Consider the following 17,631-nt stretch of genomic DNA (forward strand, 5'->3'; position numbering starts at 1 on the left):
AACGAAGACCCAGTGCAGCCAAAGTTAAATAAATTAATTTTTAAAAAAAGAGGAGGGACATAAATTATTAAAAAAAAAAGGATAACTTTGATTACCTTTTTAAAAATCCCATTATAAAATATACCATAAACAAAAGACAGCTGACAGACTTGGAGACAATATTCACAACTTATACCGCAGACAAAGGGCTAACATCCCTGATATATAAAGAACTATTAAAAATTTCAGGACAAAGGACTAAAAACCCAGGTAGAAAAATGGGGGCATGACAGGAACAACAGATTCACAAAATATAAAAATAGCCCCCAAACATGAAAAAGTGGTCAGACTCAGAATTAGAGAAATGCAGATTCAAAAATCACAGATACCATTTCTCACCTAAAGACTGGCAGACATTTTTTAAATGACAGCATATTGTTAGCGAAGTTATGGAGAGACAGGCCCTTCAGACATTGCTGGTGAGAATGTAAGTCTTTTTGTCCATAAGTACATATGTCTTTTTATATAACTGACTCTTCGAACCAGAGAAATATTTCACAGACCAACAAATAGCAAAACAATTAAAGCGTCATGGAGGGAAATTTGAAAATACAGAACCTCTTGACCCAGCGACCCCTCTACAAGGAATTTACCCTAAAGATAGGCCTCCAACAGTACAGAAATGCGTATGCAGAAGACTGGAAACAACCTAAATGCCTATACATAGGAAAGTGGTTGAGTAAACTATGGAACACTCACAAAAAGGAGAGCTACGTACCTATTTTTTAAATAAGGAAAATGATATAAATTGATAGGAAGTACTCTCGGGACATGCTGTTAAGTGAAAAAGCAAAGCTTGAAAGATAACCTAGGATATGCAACTTTTCACATAAGGAAGAAGATACTATAAGGGAATATACAGCTATCTTCTCATTTATGCAAAAAAAAATATGTGAAAGATAAAGATAAACCAAAAACTAAAGGGGCCGGTTATTTATAGAGGGCAGATGGGAAAAGGGGTAGGAAGAAGGAGAAATGGGGAGAAGGTAGCAGGGACGAGGAGGGAGTGACTCCTGGGCATATGTCTTTTTGTGTAGCTCTGACTCTTAGAACCATAAAAGTATTTCACATACCCCCTAAATTTGAAAACAGTTAAAACCAATCAGTATGCGAAGGGAACTCAAAATGAAATACAAGCCCTAACAAATGACTCGGTGTTTTTCATAAGGATATAGTCTAGTAATTCTGAAATTACTTTGTGTATAGAACAGAACTGAACAATATGTAAATTGATTTAGATAATGAGAACTGCTTTTCTTAATGTTGGAGAAAGAACTTACAAATAAGGACAGGGAGAAGGGTAAAATGTACCCTCTAGTTTTGGATTGGAGTTAGAGGTATTTGCATAAACTCATGATTACATACACACATAAGTGCTGAGATACAGAGTATATATGTATGCATTAGTGTACATACACATTTCCTACCTCTCTTCACTGAGAGGGCCTAGAAGCAGTAAGTCCCCGGGAATAATGCAGACCCAATGCCCAGATCTTAGTCTCTGAACACCATCTTCCGATAAAAGAGATGAGCCTGGAAAATCTTGTGATTCCAAAAATAAGGATTTGAAAAAAATAAAATAAGAATTTGGAACAATTTGAGCAACAAAATAATGGCAAGTTTGGGTTTTCATCCACAAGTGTGTGAGTTTTCTGTTCTGTGTGACGAATTATCACAAATTTTGCAGCTTAAAACAGCACACATTTATTATCTCACATTTTCTCTAGCCAGGAGTCCAGGCACAGCCTCACTGGGTCCTCTTCTCAGGGTCACAAGGCTGTAGTCAGGAGTGTTGGATGGTCTCGTTTTCATCTGGAGGCTCAACTAGGGAATAGTCTGCTTCCAATCTCATTCAGATTGTTAGAAGAATTCATTTCCAGTGGTTGTAGAAGTGAGGCCCTCAGGTTCCAGAGGCTGCCTGTCCTTGCCATGTGGCTCAGTTCACATCACAGAAGCTTACTTCTTCAAGGCCATCAGGAGCCTCCTTCAGCTCAGAGAAGCCCTAAGTCCTCTTTTAACATCAGGCCTACACAGGGCTATCTCCCTTTTGATTTTTTCAAAGTCAACCGGTTAGGGACTTTAATTACATCTGTAAAATCGCTTTAACTTTGCCATATAAAATAATTTTAGGAATGATAGCCCATCGCTTTTGTTATATTCTTTGGCTAGAAGCCAAGTCACAGGTTCTGCCCTCAGTGAAGAGGTGGAGATTACAGAAGAGTGTGACTCATTGGAAGTCATTCTGTAGTGTGTCTACCACACTGAGTCTGGATACAAACAGTCTAATAAATACATAAACAAGTAGAGAAGAAGAGAGAGTTCTTCCTTGTAATAGATTCCCATTAACAAATGTGGAAGGAAAGAGGGAAATAAAGAATCGCTGTTAGCAAACACCACCGTAATAAATGTTGCAGACAAGATTCTCTAATGGATGCTAAAATTAGTGGATGCAGGTTTGAGGAGACACAGGATTTGCATAGTCTCAAATACCTCCTAAGATACTTATCAATTACCAAGGGCAGAATAGTAACTTTTTATTGGAGCTTGGTGGACAACAGCTCTGCCTAGTAATCAAGGTAAAGGTTACCACAATGAAACATCAATGTCATGAACCCCTTGGTAGAATGAACTGGGAAGGGCGTGACACTTTCGTGGTACCAAAGTGCGCTACCTAGTTTCAATCATGACACAATAACAGACTAAGCCAAATTGAAGAACATTCTACAAAATGACTGGTCAGTACTCTTCAGAAGCATCAAGGTCATAAAATATAAGGAAAGACTGATTAGACTGAAGGAGACTAGGGAGAAATAACAACTAAATGCGATATGAGACCCTAGAATGGAAAAAGAGACGTTAAGTGGAAAAATTGGTGAAATTCAAATATCTTTTTTTTTTTTTTTTTTTTTTGCGGTACGCGGGACTCTCACTGTTGTGGCCTCTCCCGTTGCGGACGGATCACAGGCTCCGGACGCGCAGGCTCAGCGGCCATGGCTCACGGGCCCAGCCGCTCCACGGCATGTGGGATCTTCCCGGACCGGGGCACGAACCCATGTCCGCTGCATCGGCAGGCGGACTCTCAACCACTGCGCCACCAGGGAAGCCCTCAAATATCTTTAATTAATAATCTTGTACCATCTTGTTCCTCTTGATAATTATATAAAGGTTCTATACGATATGAACACAGGGGAGGTGGATTAAGGAATATAAGGCAGCTCCTTGTATAGCTTTATAACTTTTCTCTGAGTCTAAAATTCATTAAACATAGAGCTTTTTTGTAAAAAATTATAGTATAGACTTGTGCTTACAGTATTAAGTCAGCAAAAGTAGAAATTCAGGTGACTTATTGATGTTTCATTTCTTAGTTTGTTGCACCAAAATTTAGGACAATATTGTGTACATAGTCACTGAAGAATGAATACATCAGTGTGAAGTGGTGGAATTTATTCTATCTCACAGGATAGTTGTTTTCCAGTTTTTTCCCCCCATTGTGCTTACATCGTTATAGACACAGACTAAGGGGAAAATGGGGCTTTCTTTATTTTTTTATTTTTTGCGGTACGCGGGCCTCTCGCTGTTGTGGCCTCTCCCGTTGCGGAGCACAGGCTCCGGACGCGCAGGCTCAGCGGCCGTGGCTCACAGGCCCAGCCGCTCCGCGGCATGTGGGAATCTTCCCGGATCGGGGCACGAACCCCTGTCCCCTGCATTGGCAGGTGGACTCTCAACCACTGCGCCACCGGGGAAGCCCGGGGCTTTCTTTAAAAACTCAGTTTTAATGTTAAGCCTTCTTGTGAATTTGGTTTATTTGCTATATATGGCAACATTCTCTTTTAAAATAATTACCAAGAGGCTTTACTTACGTCAAACATGTATCATAAAAATCCATGGTTTTGGAGGTGTTCAGTCAATTCAGTTGGTTCAAAGGGCTCTAAATTTTCTTCTTTATATGGACAGTGGACAGAAATGAGTATTCTATATTATGTTTCTCAGACATGCTTTCTGATTCATCATCTGCTGTGACGGTGCTTATACCTGTGCTAATGGTGGATGAAGTTATTTCTTAGTAACTATGCAGCTACTGATGGAAAGATAGGGGTTGGAAGCAAATGGAGAATTTTAAACAGTTTGGGCAAGTCTGGCTTTACCATGAAAAGGCTCTTGTTTGTTTCTTTAAAGGGTGGATTTAGTAAATGAGTAGATAGCTCATTGCTTTAGAGATATCTCTCTTAGAATTGCACCAGACAACCAGTAGTGCTGCTTGGATATGGAAGTATTTTATGAATTCATGAGAGTTCTTACAGCCTTTTTTATTTTTACTTGAAATATTGTATATAAGAGCAGTGCCTGGGGCGTGCATAGTGTAAGTAGTGGTGTCCAGTATTAACGTAGAATTACTGTTTGTTTTTACTGTCATGAGTCTATGAATCCAGTCTGTCATGCAGAAACAATCATTATAATGTAAGCGCTTACTGTCTTACTGCAGCTGATTCCCCAGTGACATTTTAGAAAGTCAGTATTTGGCTGCAGAGTGCTTTAAGTTTCTAAATGGACTGGAGCTTGGGGGCCTTAGGGTATTTCATAGGAACCACATGACCCTGCGTGGACACACAGCAACTTTTGTTATCTGTAGCCAAGCTGATGGCAGTGTTTACCCTTGAAGTTGTTTTCACCCAAAATGTAAGTGTTTTTTACTTTATATTTAATTATTTGGTACTAATACTAATTTATTACAGCTGTCCAAGAGTAAATGCTGAACGGGTAAACAAATTCTTTGCTGTCTGTCTAGGTCTTTTATCATCTGGTTGTGGCTCTAACTCCTGCTGGTTTCACAGCACACTTTTCAGTGCCTATAAATTCAGCTCTTGATTTTCACTTTATCTGAGAATGAAAGTGGCAGTTGTACCCAGCAGCATTCAAGTACATTCATAAGTTTTACATTATTTTCTAAAAGTGAGAAACCAAACTCCCAAAAACAGTTTGAGAATTTTTTATAGTTGTATTTTAACAACTCTTTATACCTATTATCTAGATAGAAAATCATCTTCCTGCCTCTCTGGCTGTCACAGATACAGCTGTTATTAGAGTCAGTTAATGAGGGGTGGTCCTCAGAGACCATTCTCTTCCTGGTCTGTACTCAGGCTGCCTGGCCTAATAGATACGCCATCAGGTAAAAACACAAGAAGGGGTTGTTTTTTGTGTAAAACACCAGGCTCTGCATCACGACCTTTGCTGAGGTGAATTGGTGGTAATCTTCAGTACATTAATTTCCCTCTCTACTCAATAACTGTGATTCCTCTTAGCAATATACAGAACTATGCAAGAAGTGGGTCCTGTGGTGTCAGAGCAGTTCACCTGATCTAGCATGATCACAGACTACCGTACCAGAGGGCTATGTAGGGATGTATATATATGCAGGTATATATGGATATGTATGTATATGTGTGTGTGTCTGTGTTTGTGTGTGTGTGTATTTCTGTCTTTCCAATCTATTTTAGCAAAGGGGGAGGTTAGAAGGTAAAAATAGCATGGTCCTCATATGCTTTGTGTATCTGTAGCCATGTTGATGGCAGTGTTTACCCTTCAAGCTGTCACCCAGAATGTAGGTGTTTTTTACTTTATAGTTATTTATTTGGTACTAATACTAATTTACTACAGGTGTCCAAGAGTAAATGAATGGTTACACAGTGCTTTGAGGATTATGCTAAATTCAACTGCCGTTTTTATTCTATAATACTTTTAGTCTCAGAAATGTATCTAAACTTCTGAGGCAGAAAGTGAGTTGAGATTGTCAGGTGGCTCTGATGATTCTTAAATTTCAAAATCCTGTCTCTAGCCTTCACATGATTCACTGTCTCTCTTTAATTAATAAGATAGTAAATATCTTTTGCTTTAATTCATATTCTCAGATTAAGGACCATTCAATAACAAAGATTTATTAAATATTTGTTATGCTAATGGAGGGATTAAAGGAGTAAAAGGCATGATTCCTGGCTCGAGGAGCTTACATTATAATTTGAAAAGACAAACAGCAAAAATTAAATAAATGGAAATCAAATAGATGGTAAATATTGCTTTATTGGCAATAAAGATCAAAAGAGATACAGAATAATATTTCTTCTTTAGTGATAATGTACACTATAGTTTATAGTAGTGTGTTTTTTAATTGAGATTTTCCTCTACGTTTTTGTTAAATCTCTGACTTATAAAGATTTTTTAGAAGTCGCTTGATATTACTATATTGAATAAATATTACCAATGAAAAATTGTTGGCCACTATTCATGCCTTCCCACTTAGAGACTAGTCTAAACTCAGGAGGATGAGTTTAATTCATCAATCTTGGATTTTGTTAAATGCATTGTCGAAGTGTGTATCAGGAGATTTCAGCTACAGATTGATTTGTCTGTGAATTTGGGGACTCATACAGTAAGAAACTGAACTTTTCAGGAGGTAATTCGATAAATATGTTTATGCCTGTTTCCTCATTGTTTTACCAAAAATGTGTAAAAATATCACTCTTCGAGCTATATAATTTTCTTTGTGAAGCCATACTTTTGTGAACATGAAGATTAAATTTAACCGTGTCTTGGTTTTGCACAATTGCAACGTTAATGCAGAGGGTTCTCTATCCCCACTTCCCCTCCTGTGTTTTACAGGCAGTCAGATGCCTCCTCAGCCACCTGGGAGCCAGTCAGAATCCAGTTCTCATCCTGCCTTGAGCCAGTCACCAATGCCACAGGAAAGAGGTTGGTCTTCGATTCATATCTTACATACCTTTGCGTTTTGAGTATATAAGGCTTATATGAATTTGCTTACCTATGCACCTCCTTATAAATAATTTTTCAAAGGATATTATGTTTCCTTATCAGATGAAAGTAATAAATAAGAACCTACATGTACCAATAAATACTGAAAAGAAGGATGCTTTCTTGCAGATGGGGTGGTTTTACCAAAGTGCAGTTCAAGACCCAAAGAATATATATGTCCACATAGAACCATGAAGTATACTTCATACGTGACTATAGTCTGATATTTGATCTAGCTGTGTAAAAATGACTATTAATGATTCAATTGGGATATTGGTCCTGAAGAGGTAAAAAAGTATTGTTGAGTATGTGTGTCTGTTTAGCGGGTTGGATCAGTTACTTGTCCCATGATACTTAACAGTAAAATTTTAAACACAGAGTAAGACCTTGTACTGTAGAATTATAGGATCTTAGAACTGGAGCTGACCTGAAAGATTATAGAGTCTGTTCACCTCAATTTATGAATAAAGAATATGAGGACCGCAGAGGTTCTGTGTGACCTTCCCATCCTCAGAAGCAGGTTAGTGCCAGAGCCAGAGAAAAGAATGTGAGCTATTCCTGAAGCCCTTGGACAATCAGGTTGTCCCACATCTGCAAACTCTCTGACCTTTCACTCAGTTCTGCATGCTGACCCCCGTGTTATTGCCTTGATTGAAGCCTTAGGCCTCCCTTTGTTTGCTTCTCTCTTCTCTCTCCCCTTCAGAAGTAAAGCTACTTTTGTTGATGGTGGAGGTGGTGATTTTAATCCAGATTAGCGTAGATTGGGCCTTATAAGCCTGCTGCACCGTCTAGTGCTTTGCCAAATCGCTTCCCACTGCCTGTGGGTCAAGGCTCATCTGCCCCACCCCATGGAGACGCCACTTTCCTTCACTCCCCTTCCTCTTTCACACCCGCCCAGAAGACAGAAACTGCTGGCTTGGTAGCCGATACTTAAAGGCTCCTGACCCCCAGTGTTTATAATTATTACTGTATGGATTGTAAAGACGATGATTTGTTTCTAATTAGAATTATAAGTATAAAGTTTCAGTTATTTTACATATTAAAAACTCAGCAATGTGTTATTTAGAAAGTAATACCAGTGAAAAGATGAATTAGCCTTATCTATCATTCACGTTAAAATGAATGTTTAGTAAGAATAAAATGAAATTTCAATTTCTAATACCTTTACATATTTAACTTTTTTATTATAATGTATAATTAATACTTTAATTCCCTTATCAAAATACTACAATATGTCTTAATAATGGAGTAGTTCATGGTTTTTAAACCTTAGGGTGCACAAGAATCATCTGGAGAACTTGTCACACTAGATTGCTAGGCCACACCCGCAGGTGTCTGATTCAGTAGGTCTGAGGTGTGGAGGCTCACAGTCTGCACTCCTGACAAGTTCCCAGGTGTTGCTGACGCTGCTGACCTGAGGACCGCACTTGGGCAGCCCTTGCCTTATAACGATGCTATAATATGTTTTCATAGTTGTGTGATGTGTGTATTTGTTTCTCTGAACTTTCCACTGTGGCCTCCTGTAAATCAGTCTTGCATCTCACGTCCTCTCTATCAATTGCTTGTTCTGTGTTAACTCCTCATATGGCTCTGGTTGTCTAGAAGACATTACAGACGTTCATGGAGAGAGCACTAACGCCAAGCCAGGGGGAATTCTCCCCAAACTCCTTTTCTTGGCCGTGGGTTGTACCTACCTTGTGTGGCTCGGTCAAGGAAGTGAAGAAAAAAGGATAAAAGAAATTATCCTACACTGAAAGCCCACTCAGGCCAGACCCAGGGCTAAAATGAAGATTTTTGTTATTTAATCTTCACCATATCCCTGAAACATCATTCCTACTGCGAGAATTCTGCTAATTTTGCAAGGATCAAAAGATAAGAGATACCTTATTTGGAAGCCCTACAGTTCTAACCTTTACTGCTAAGAACTAAAAAAGAGAACCCCCCCCCCCACATCCTCCAGTGTCTTTCCAACCCCTTCCTCCTGATAAATGTTTCAGGAATTTTAAAATGTAGAAAACCAAATATGAAGGACGAGATGACAAGAAATGTAGTTAAATCAAACTTTTAACTTCATACATTTGCAAGGCAAAATTGCGGATGTTCCTCTGGTGTCACTGTATGGAAACCACTATGTTGATATGTTTGGGGTTTTTCCCCCCCTCTTATGTATAGTGCGTTTTTGGTAACTATAGTGGATACATAACAATCTGGCTAATATAATGACCATTTCCTTCAAATAGCAAAAATGAGTTTTATGATTTGCGAAATCTGAATTGATTTTTATGAACGTATTCCTCAAACTTCCCCTGAGACTGTGCTGCCGGCACCGTGTGCATCCCTTGTGCGCCTTTTGTTGGTTGGACAACCCCTGAGAAGGAAAACTTATTTAAAAATGACTGTTGGATGGTACTTTGCCATGCGTGAGTTAAATTTCCTCTAAAATTGGGTAGCAAGTACTTTTTTAAAAAATGGCTTTGTTATTTGTTAAAATCTAGGAAGAAACATTAGTTCCTGCCTAATGCACTTGATCAGATATTTTAATGGCAAATGACACATTTTAATGATTTGATACGATAATGAAAACCTTTTCCTCGTTTTACCATCATTTGGTATGTACCAACAGTATATATAGTGCAAAATAAATCGAAGAAAACCGTTGCTAGAAAATTCCCCAGTGTTGATTCCCATGTATTGAAAAGTAATTGAACTTCATTTATACCTTTACAGTTTGTATATCTGCCCCCTCCCCTTATTTAAGGAAGTAATGCAAGAAGCAGAGAGGAAAAAAGATACATTGGTGAGTTAGCATCTTATTTTAAAAAATGTATTCTTTCTCAGAAACCATGGACCTTGATAGACAAGATAAGAACATAGCTTCTGTACTGCTGAGTGCTAAAATAACCAAGTTAAACACTTCCTTTTACACTTACTTTGTTTTAACAAGTAAGATTATAAGAGAGTAAGATTCCACAATTATACACATTTTCTTTAATGTACCCACAGGAGATAGATTTTCTTTAATGGCAGAGAATCTAGAAACACACTTGCCCAGAGACAGCTGCACAGAACAGGAGATGCAGCCTACTTTCCTTTGGAGGTGCAGTTTTCTGGGTCGTCTCCAAAGTCCTCGTGGGGGACAGCAGTGCTAACAAACTGCCCTGGAGCTAGGTTCCTGCAGGCCCAAGAAGCTGATCTCTTGCTCTGCTGTCATTCCTTTGTGTTTGGTCTTTGTATCCCCATTCAGGAAGAACATTTATTAATAAACTACATACCCTGTTTAGGAGAAGTTTGCGAATCGGAGGCTGTCCTGGGGTCTGAAGAGCACTGACAACAGCAAGGCCATGCCGTCTCCCCGAAGTTGAGCGCAGAGTCCGTGCCCTGTCCAGATCCCAGGCCCTGCAGTGCCCACCCCCCTCTTCAGCTCAATACCCTCTTCACCTGGTGGTTCTGGTGTCGAGTGTGTCAAAGGACATCAGTCACAAATTCATTTCCCCACATTGTACGTAGGTGAAAATAACTGAATTCCTGTAGTTTTCTCTTCTCCATCTATGAAGGTATACGTGGATATGCCCTTCATAAGTTACAAAAGGGAGGGAGACACTTGGGATGTTTACTGGCCGCTTTATTCTTCTGTAGTATTGTCACTACGTTTCATGTACTTTCCACTATAAAACTTGATTTAGTTCTCTCCTGTTTGCGTATTATGTGGTGCTTCTTACTAACTGAATAAAGAAAATTAGTTCAGATTCTTTGGTTTTAACTTCTTCATTACTGATATAAGTTTTGGCTTGCTTTTTTTTTAAAACGTCAGTTTAGTGTTCTGTAACACATTTGCCATTGGTTTTTATTTTAAACCACATCTTTTCTCTGTAGACCTCATGTAACAACATACAGAATTGCTATTAAAGCATCTCACGCAGAAAATCAAATACAGTACTGTGAATTATATGAACTAAGGCAATGGAGGAACAGTTAGGATAACCCTAAAATACTGAAATACGTTTTACAAGAAAATTGTAGCTAACATGTTTAGATTAGCTTTATCCTTCTTATTCTTTAGCATATATATCTTAAAATTTGAAAAGAGCAATAGGAAATGGCTTATTAGTGGGTTGTCCTGTTTTCCAAGAGGACTTGGAGGGAGTGTGGAATGATTGTCTGAGTAGGTAAATAAGCATAATTATTATTAACATCAAAATGATCACATTTTTAACCCCTGTAAAATGTTAAGCTTCATGAAACTAGCAAATGCCCTTCTAGTTTATTGGATTAGCAATTAGGTGAAAATGTTTCAAGAAGGCTTATTTATTTGGACAGATGTAGAGAGGTTCAGAATTAATGTTTTGAAAAGCTTTTAATTGAATTCCCTTTTAATTTTCACAGTGGTGTCTAGTTAAATATTCATTTTAATGCTAGTGGTTTTCTGAAGGTCTGAACTAGATCTGGATTCTCAAAATCAACATAGGTTATTTAACCCTTTTCATCTAGTGCGCCAGCAGGGACTTCCTTAGTGTAATCCCATAGTATTTGAATAATTAGAAGGTAGTAATGAGGATTTAATTAGTCCTTGAGATATGCTGAAAGCAGAACCGCTAAGAACTTTCCCTTTTGGACATGGATTGCAAGCAGAACTGATGCTGCTACCGGACCGTGATGTGCTAGAAAATGTATTCTATCACTGGAGGTACTTCTTTGGCACCATTCCGTGACCGTCAGATCTGTACGGAGGGCATCCTGGGTGAAATCTTCCAGAATTACTGAGTTCCCCAACCCCCAACCTTTATTCTTGTCCAGCCACATGACAGCCTTTTCTTCCTCTCAACTGTTTAAACAGAGTAGCAGTCAAAGTATACAGGCTTCCTGTAGCTAATTGAGAATCAACTGTTACTGTATCAGTGGTGCCCAAATTAGACAAGCTAGACAAGTTGTGTATTTACTCTATAGTTGCAGGACAAGGAAAAAAATAACAAAATTTTGCCGTTTCACATATCTCAAGTATTTAATCCAGCCAAACTTAGTCCTTGACAGCTGTACGTCAAGTGAATCACAGAATCCTCATCTTTGGAATCTGATATTCACAGTGATATTTATCAGTAGCTCCAGTTTGATAAATACAAACAGTGCCATTATCCAGAGAAAGTGTGTAGCAGATGGGGTGAGCTCAGGCATTTAGATGTTCTTTTTGTGTGCTACCATGAGAAGGTGAATCAGAATCTGTGTACTTCAAAAGTATAAGGTTTCAAACTTACATATTCTATGTAGATTGATTGAATAGAATATGTCTTCATTATTCTTATATATTTTTATTCCGTTATTAATCCCAAATGTTAACTGCCTTGGCATAATTTTATTCCCTCTTTAATGAGGTATGTTAGCTTCTTTCAGCATCTGAATAGAATGTTCCTTATTAAATTTCTAGGTACATTCTATTTGCTGAGGGCAAGTCTCTCTCTTACTTTTTAATGCCAAGGGCAAGAAAGAGATCTCTTAAAATAAATCCAGCGTCTTACTGTAGCTTAGACTGAACTCTTAGGGCCAGAACTGAAGCCCGTTTATGTTCTGCATCCCTGTGTCTACAGCAGCACCTCCTATATAATAGATGTTCAGCAAAGATTGAGCTGGACAACAGAAAGTAATTCAGCCTTCACAGCCATTCAGAAGTGTCAAATCTTTTCAGAGCACAGAACAACCAAAGAACAAAATATTTCTCGTTCTGAAATGAAGAAAGCTTACCATATTGATATGTCTCCTTTCAGTTTTCCCATTATAGGTCATTTGCTGGAGCGTAGAGTGTTTCTCTCTCTTGCACCAGATTAAAGCTACCACTTCTGTCTTCCATTCTTCCCAGGCATATTTCTACAACCATACAGACCCGATGTCAGTCTGAGCTGGGGTGCTCGCAGCTGGAGCCTTGCACTAAGTGAATTGTCCAGGGGCCAGCCATGCTCTTTATAACCCAGGAATATTTAGATGGAAATAAGTAAAACTTTGGGGAAAAATGTTAATGCTACTAGCTTATTTCCTAGTGATATCTACACCAAAAACCAGTTTTGAAATTTTAAAAATTATTTTTGATCATCTTAATTGACCTAACTCAGTTGTTGAGAACAGATTAGCCAGTAAGTATAGAAATGAAGGAGACCACCGAGATAATTGTTCAGGACTTGGAAGTAGGACTTTTTTTTTTTCTGTTTCTGCAAACTACAGAAATTATTTTGTTGCTCTTTCTATGAGATTCTCAGTTTTAAGTATGACAGTCAGTCTGCAGATGCTGAGATGTTTCACAGGGTAGGTATACTGGTTGTCCGAAAACGATCTCCTAATCTACCTTTCTAATTGTTCTTGCATATAAAAGTGTTCTTATCATTTATATCATGAGCATACTAAATATAAAAAGATGCTGCCTTTCAGGACAAGGGTATTGTCAAAGAGAAAACAGATGTCTTTCCTCAAGCATTGTCGAGTAAACATAGTAGATCAACGTGTTAAGGCATTAATGATAGTCTGCCCCCACCCCCAGATGCAATTAATTTAGCCTCTGCTCTTAATTGAGGATCCTTTTTTATAATCAGTGACAGATGAAAATAAACTCAAATGGGAGGTACTATACAAGAGAGAATATCTACAAAGCTGTTTCTAATTTCTTCAGCCCCAGAACTCTACCTCTGGGCTGGATTGTGGACCAAGCCGAACTAGTCAGTAATGAAGGGAATAACAGTCTAGGAATTGTATTAGGGTTAGTGTTGAATTCCTATTAAGTCTACTATCCAGAGATCTGTTCACCAAAGAGCTCAGAAAACAAGTATCACATACAATAAAGGTCGATTTATATTCATTGAAGAATCATCAGTCTCAATTTTAGAATATTTTAAAAGAAGCAAAGTTTTGTTACTTTTGTATGTGCAGTAATTTTTTTAATTGCCAGTTAAAGCTTGCTTTTAATAGTTAACACTCATTTGTAATTGGCTCATTATTCTTCAGTGAAAGTATTTGAGAATATCTGGATCTTAGGTAAATTCGGCATTGCGTGCACTTATTTCTAAAAACATGTTTTCTCCTGTGCTTTTTGGGTCTGTGACCTCAGTGAAAGACTGCTGTCTGCCTCGTTTCTCAAGCCAGAAAGCTAGAAGGCATCCTTGATGTCTTTTTCTCTCCCATCTGCCCTACACTAGTCATCCCATTCTGCGACCTCCACCCCTGGGTTGTTTCTCACAGGTCCCCCTTTCTTGGCTTTCACTGTCACGACCCCTGCCCAGGCCACCGAGGCATCATCAGCACCTCCCAACCACTCTTCCTGTCTCAGCTTTGCTCCCGTCCATTCCACTTCCATGCTGCATCCAGAATGATCTTTCCAGAAGACTGGTGAGATCATGTCATTCCCTTCATAAAAGCCTTGAAGAGCTTGCCGTTGCCTTCGGAGAAAGGCTTTACTGATGCACTTGGTTACTAGGCCCCTTCTCATCCCTTTCAGCCTCCCTTTCTGGTCTCGCTCCCATCACACCACTGCCTCACAGTCTCTGGCTACACTGAGTCCCTTCTGGGATCTTCATGTAAGCTCCTCTCCGACCCTTTTGCCACCCACCCACTCCTCAACCCCCACCCCACCCCATCCCTTGCCCATCTTTACTCACCCTTCATGTCCTCCAAACAGCCTGGCACCTGTTAGGTCCCTGAGTCCAGTCCGCGTTTACTGAGAGGACAAAGAACAAAGGCCTGCCCCACAGGCCGGGCACCGTCCCACCCAGGCAGGCGGTACTCAGGACTCCTTGCTGGGGTTACCAGTGGAGTTCTCTCCCAGCGAGAGCTCTGTGAGTACCGTGTGGCCTTGTTCAGTGTCAGAGCTCCAGTGCCTCTTACAGTACATTCTTTTCCTCATCTTAATCTTTAGGCAGTTTGGAACCAAAAAATTTGCGTTTAGGTGCAGACTTATCACTAACGGGTTTTGTGACCTTGGATGGTTAATTAAATCTCTGCTTCCTCATTTGTAAAATGGGGATCAGAGCATCCTGTGGATATGTTGTATGGATCAAATGCAACCTCGTATCCAAAAGTTATGTATTGCAAAGCACTGTGCAAATATTGGTAATAAGCGTAAGCGTCAGGCACAGATGACTCAGGTGAGACCTGGGTCGAAAGCCTTAAAGGTGGTTTCTCTGCTTCTTCCAGCACATAGTGACACACACAGTTGGCTTTGCCCTCAGCCCTGAAGCGGACTTTTGCAGCTAAAACTCCAAAGAATTGTACAAGGGAAGGCCGGGTATTTTGCCCCTATCTACCATCTGGGTAATTAGTCTGGTCCCTCCCCTGACTCTCATTTTCCTGATGATGGATGATGTCAGCAGCCGAGAGGGCTTTGTGGGCGTGGATGGGGAGAACTTAGATGCTGTCGCCTGTGCCTCCGAATATAGGGCGCTGTAGTGGCAGGGAAGGAAGAGGGAGCGATTCTGCCAGTTAACCTGAGAGCACAGCTGGGAGAACACTGGGGGGCCCGGGTTACAGCCTTGAATGGGTCATTAGTTTCTGTCTTCCTCAGAGCAGTTCATGTTGCGAAGAGAAGCAGGCAGGCAAATAAACACCGAAGATATTAAAATGTAACAAGAATATTCTTTAAAATCTATTTTTCTCTCCAAATGGGAATCTGACACCTATTTGTGATGAGAAATCACTCTGTGTTTATAGTCGGAGGCTCCCTGCTAAGGTGGTACAGCGTGTGACCATTATTTCACACATGTGGAGAAACAGCTTTTATTGAACTGCCTTGAAGAAACAAGGCAGTTATTCTGTGAATTTTTAACAGATGCCAACATGACAATAAATTGTCCACGTGCCAAAGGCAAAGCGCGCCTGGCTCTTCGGTGGCTTATGGAACCCTGGGTGTTTTGTGGGTGTCCTGACGGCGCTGGAGCTCTGCCAGCCGAAGAGGCACCTCTGACGAAGGAATCGCGTTTGTGTGTAGTTGGTACTGCGCCCGATTGCTCTCCTGCAGTAGCCTGAGCACGGTGGCTCTTCCTGTGCTGTGCTCTCTTTCATGGGTGGCATGAGGCATGATTTGGGCCTTGTGCTTGACGTTGCTTTTTCTAACAGGATTCAAGGTCTCCAGTGATGACGTTGCAGAGTTTGTTGTTTTGCACCAAGAGGGAAAGGATATACAGCTGGAGGCTCAGGTCCACGTTAAAATGCCTTCCGGTTTAATTTTCTGAAACTCCCTGTTTGCTCCATTATTTATTTGACTTTCTTTCTAAATCAGTTTTGTAACAGCCTTCAACTTAGGGATGCATGTTCATTGGATGGTCCTTTAACCCATCAGTGACCCTTGTGGAGCTGTGATAACCTGTCATTGCTTATTTGGATTCATGGTGCTTTCCTCTGTATTTTTCTGTGTAGCATCTCCTCCAGATAGGCCTTAAGGCCTGAGTATAATTTCATTCTATTTTTGAGAATTTTTAAAGTACTTCTAAAGATAAGCTGTATCTCTGTCTTTGCAGTGAAGAGTTTTTCTTCATTCATACTGCGTAGAAGCATTCTGTATTCATTTCATCCCTTATATGGAAAACGTGATTTGTTTATAAGGACTACATAAATCAGTTGCTTGAAAAAATTTTTTTGATCTGCTAAGGTTTAGATAGTCACAGTGCATTTTTCTTTTCTCTAAGAATTTTCTTTTTTTCAAATAAGAGAATCGTATAGCATTTTTTAAAATATTAAGTGGAAAAATACCCACTTAATAAACCACAAATAGTATGGTGTTGAAGAAAATATTTAAAAGGTCTTGAAAACTCACTTATCTGATAATAACGTAGATAGACATTTTAGAAATGCCAATTCTCTGTTAGGCCAGTTTTCTAAGATTTCAAGATAGCAATGTGTTTTCTTAAAAACACCTTAAGAAAAAGAAAAGCATCTTTGGCTTAATTAGTCTTTAATACTGGCCTCTGTATAAAGATTGAAGTAGCATTTTCCCTAGACTTAACATGACTTATACTGCCATGCAATATTTAGAATAGATTGTTTGTCTAGGCATTTTCCATTGATTAATAATATAAATATTTGTAGGGGAATGACCCTAATGAAAACCATTCTCAACCTGCAGACTGAATAACTCCAGATGAGGTCCTGCCTTCAGCTATTGGATACATGGAAAATGGCATTCAGAAAATTATCAAACCGTGGGGACTTCCCTGGTGGTCCAGTGGTTAAGACTCCGTGCTTCCAGTGTAGGGAGCGCGGGTTTGATCCTTGGTCAGGGAACTAGGATCCCACATGCTGTGTGGCACAGCCAGAAAGTTAAAAAAAAAAATTATCAAGTTGTAATTAAATATCTAAGTGAACCCATGTGCCTTTGCCATAAACTTCAGGACAAGTTGTAAAGCTCTTACTAGGTGGTGGAAACGAGCCTGGCCAAGATGGGGCCTGTCTCACATGAGCTCCAGAGCCCCTTGCCAAGCCCCCAGCAGAAGAGCAGTACGCCCTGATGCTTGGGCGAGGTCTCGGGGGTTTTCCTTTATAACCAGAAAGAGAAAAGTCTTATTTCAGACTCTGGTCTCCCTTCAAACCCCACAAAAAACCCTAATGGATTGATTCATCCTTGCATAAATGTTTATCAAGCTAGGGATTATCATACGTGCTCGTGATCCAGTAACAAACAGAAATCAAGATCCTTGCTCTTTATATCGAGTCTATTCAGGCACTTGATAGGACTCATACCTATTTCTGTGTATCTGTGTACCTTTCTTCTCTTCCTTCTCCCCGCTCCTTCTGCTCTCCAGTCCCACTCTCCCTCTCTTAATA

At 39.7% G+C, this 17,631-nt stretch overlaps 1 protein-coding gene across 9 annotated transcripts in view; it reads left to right on the forward strand.

Annotated features, from left to right (window-relative positions):
• The window catches only part of ARID1B (AT-rich interaction domain 1B), a 411,398-nt gene that overhangs the window by 312,179 nt on the left and 81,588 nt on the right, over positions 1–17,631 (forward strand). For 8 of the 9 annotated variants that reach the window (XM_073789769.1, XM_073789773.1, XM_073789768.1 and 5 more), the window contains one exon: positions 6,694–6,783. The exons of the other annotated variant lie outside the window; for it this stretch is intronic. In XM_073789769.1, the coding sequence (XP_073645870.1) occupies positions 6,694–6,783 (90 nt within the window). The remainder of the gene's footprint in view (positions 1–6,693; positions 6,784–17,631) is intronic. 9 annotated transcript variants of the gene reach the window in all.

Source organism: Tursiops truncatus, chromosome 12 (assembly GCF_011762595.2).
Source record: "Tursiops truncatus isolate mTurTru1 chromosome 12, mTurTru1.mat.Y, whole genome shotgun sequence".
NCBI classification, from domain to species: Eukaryota; Metazoa; Chordata; class Mammalia; order Artiodactyla; family Delphinidae; genus Tursiops; species Tursiops truncatus.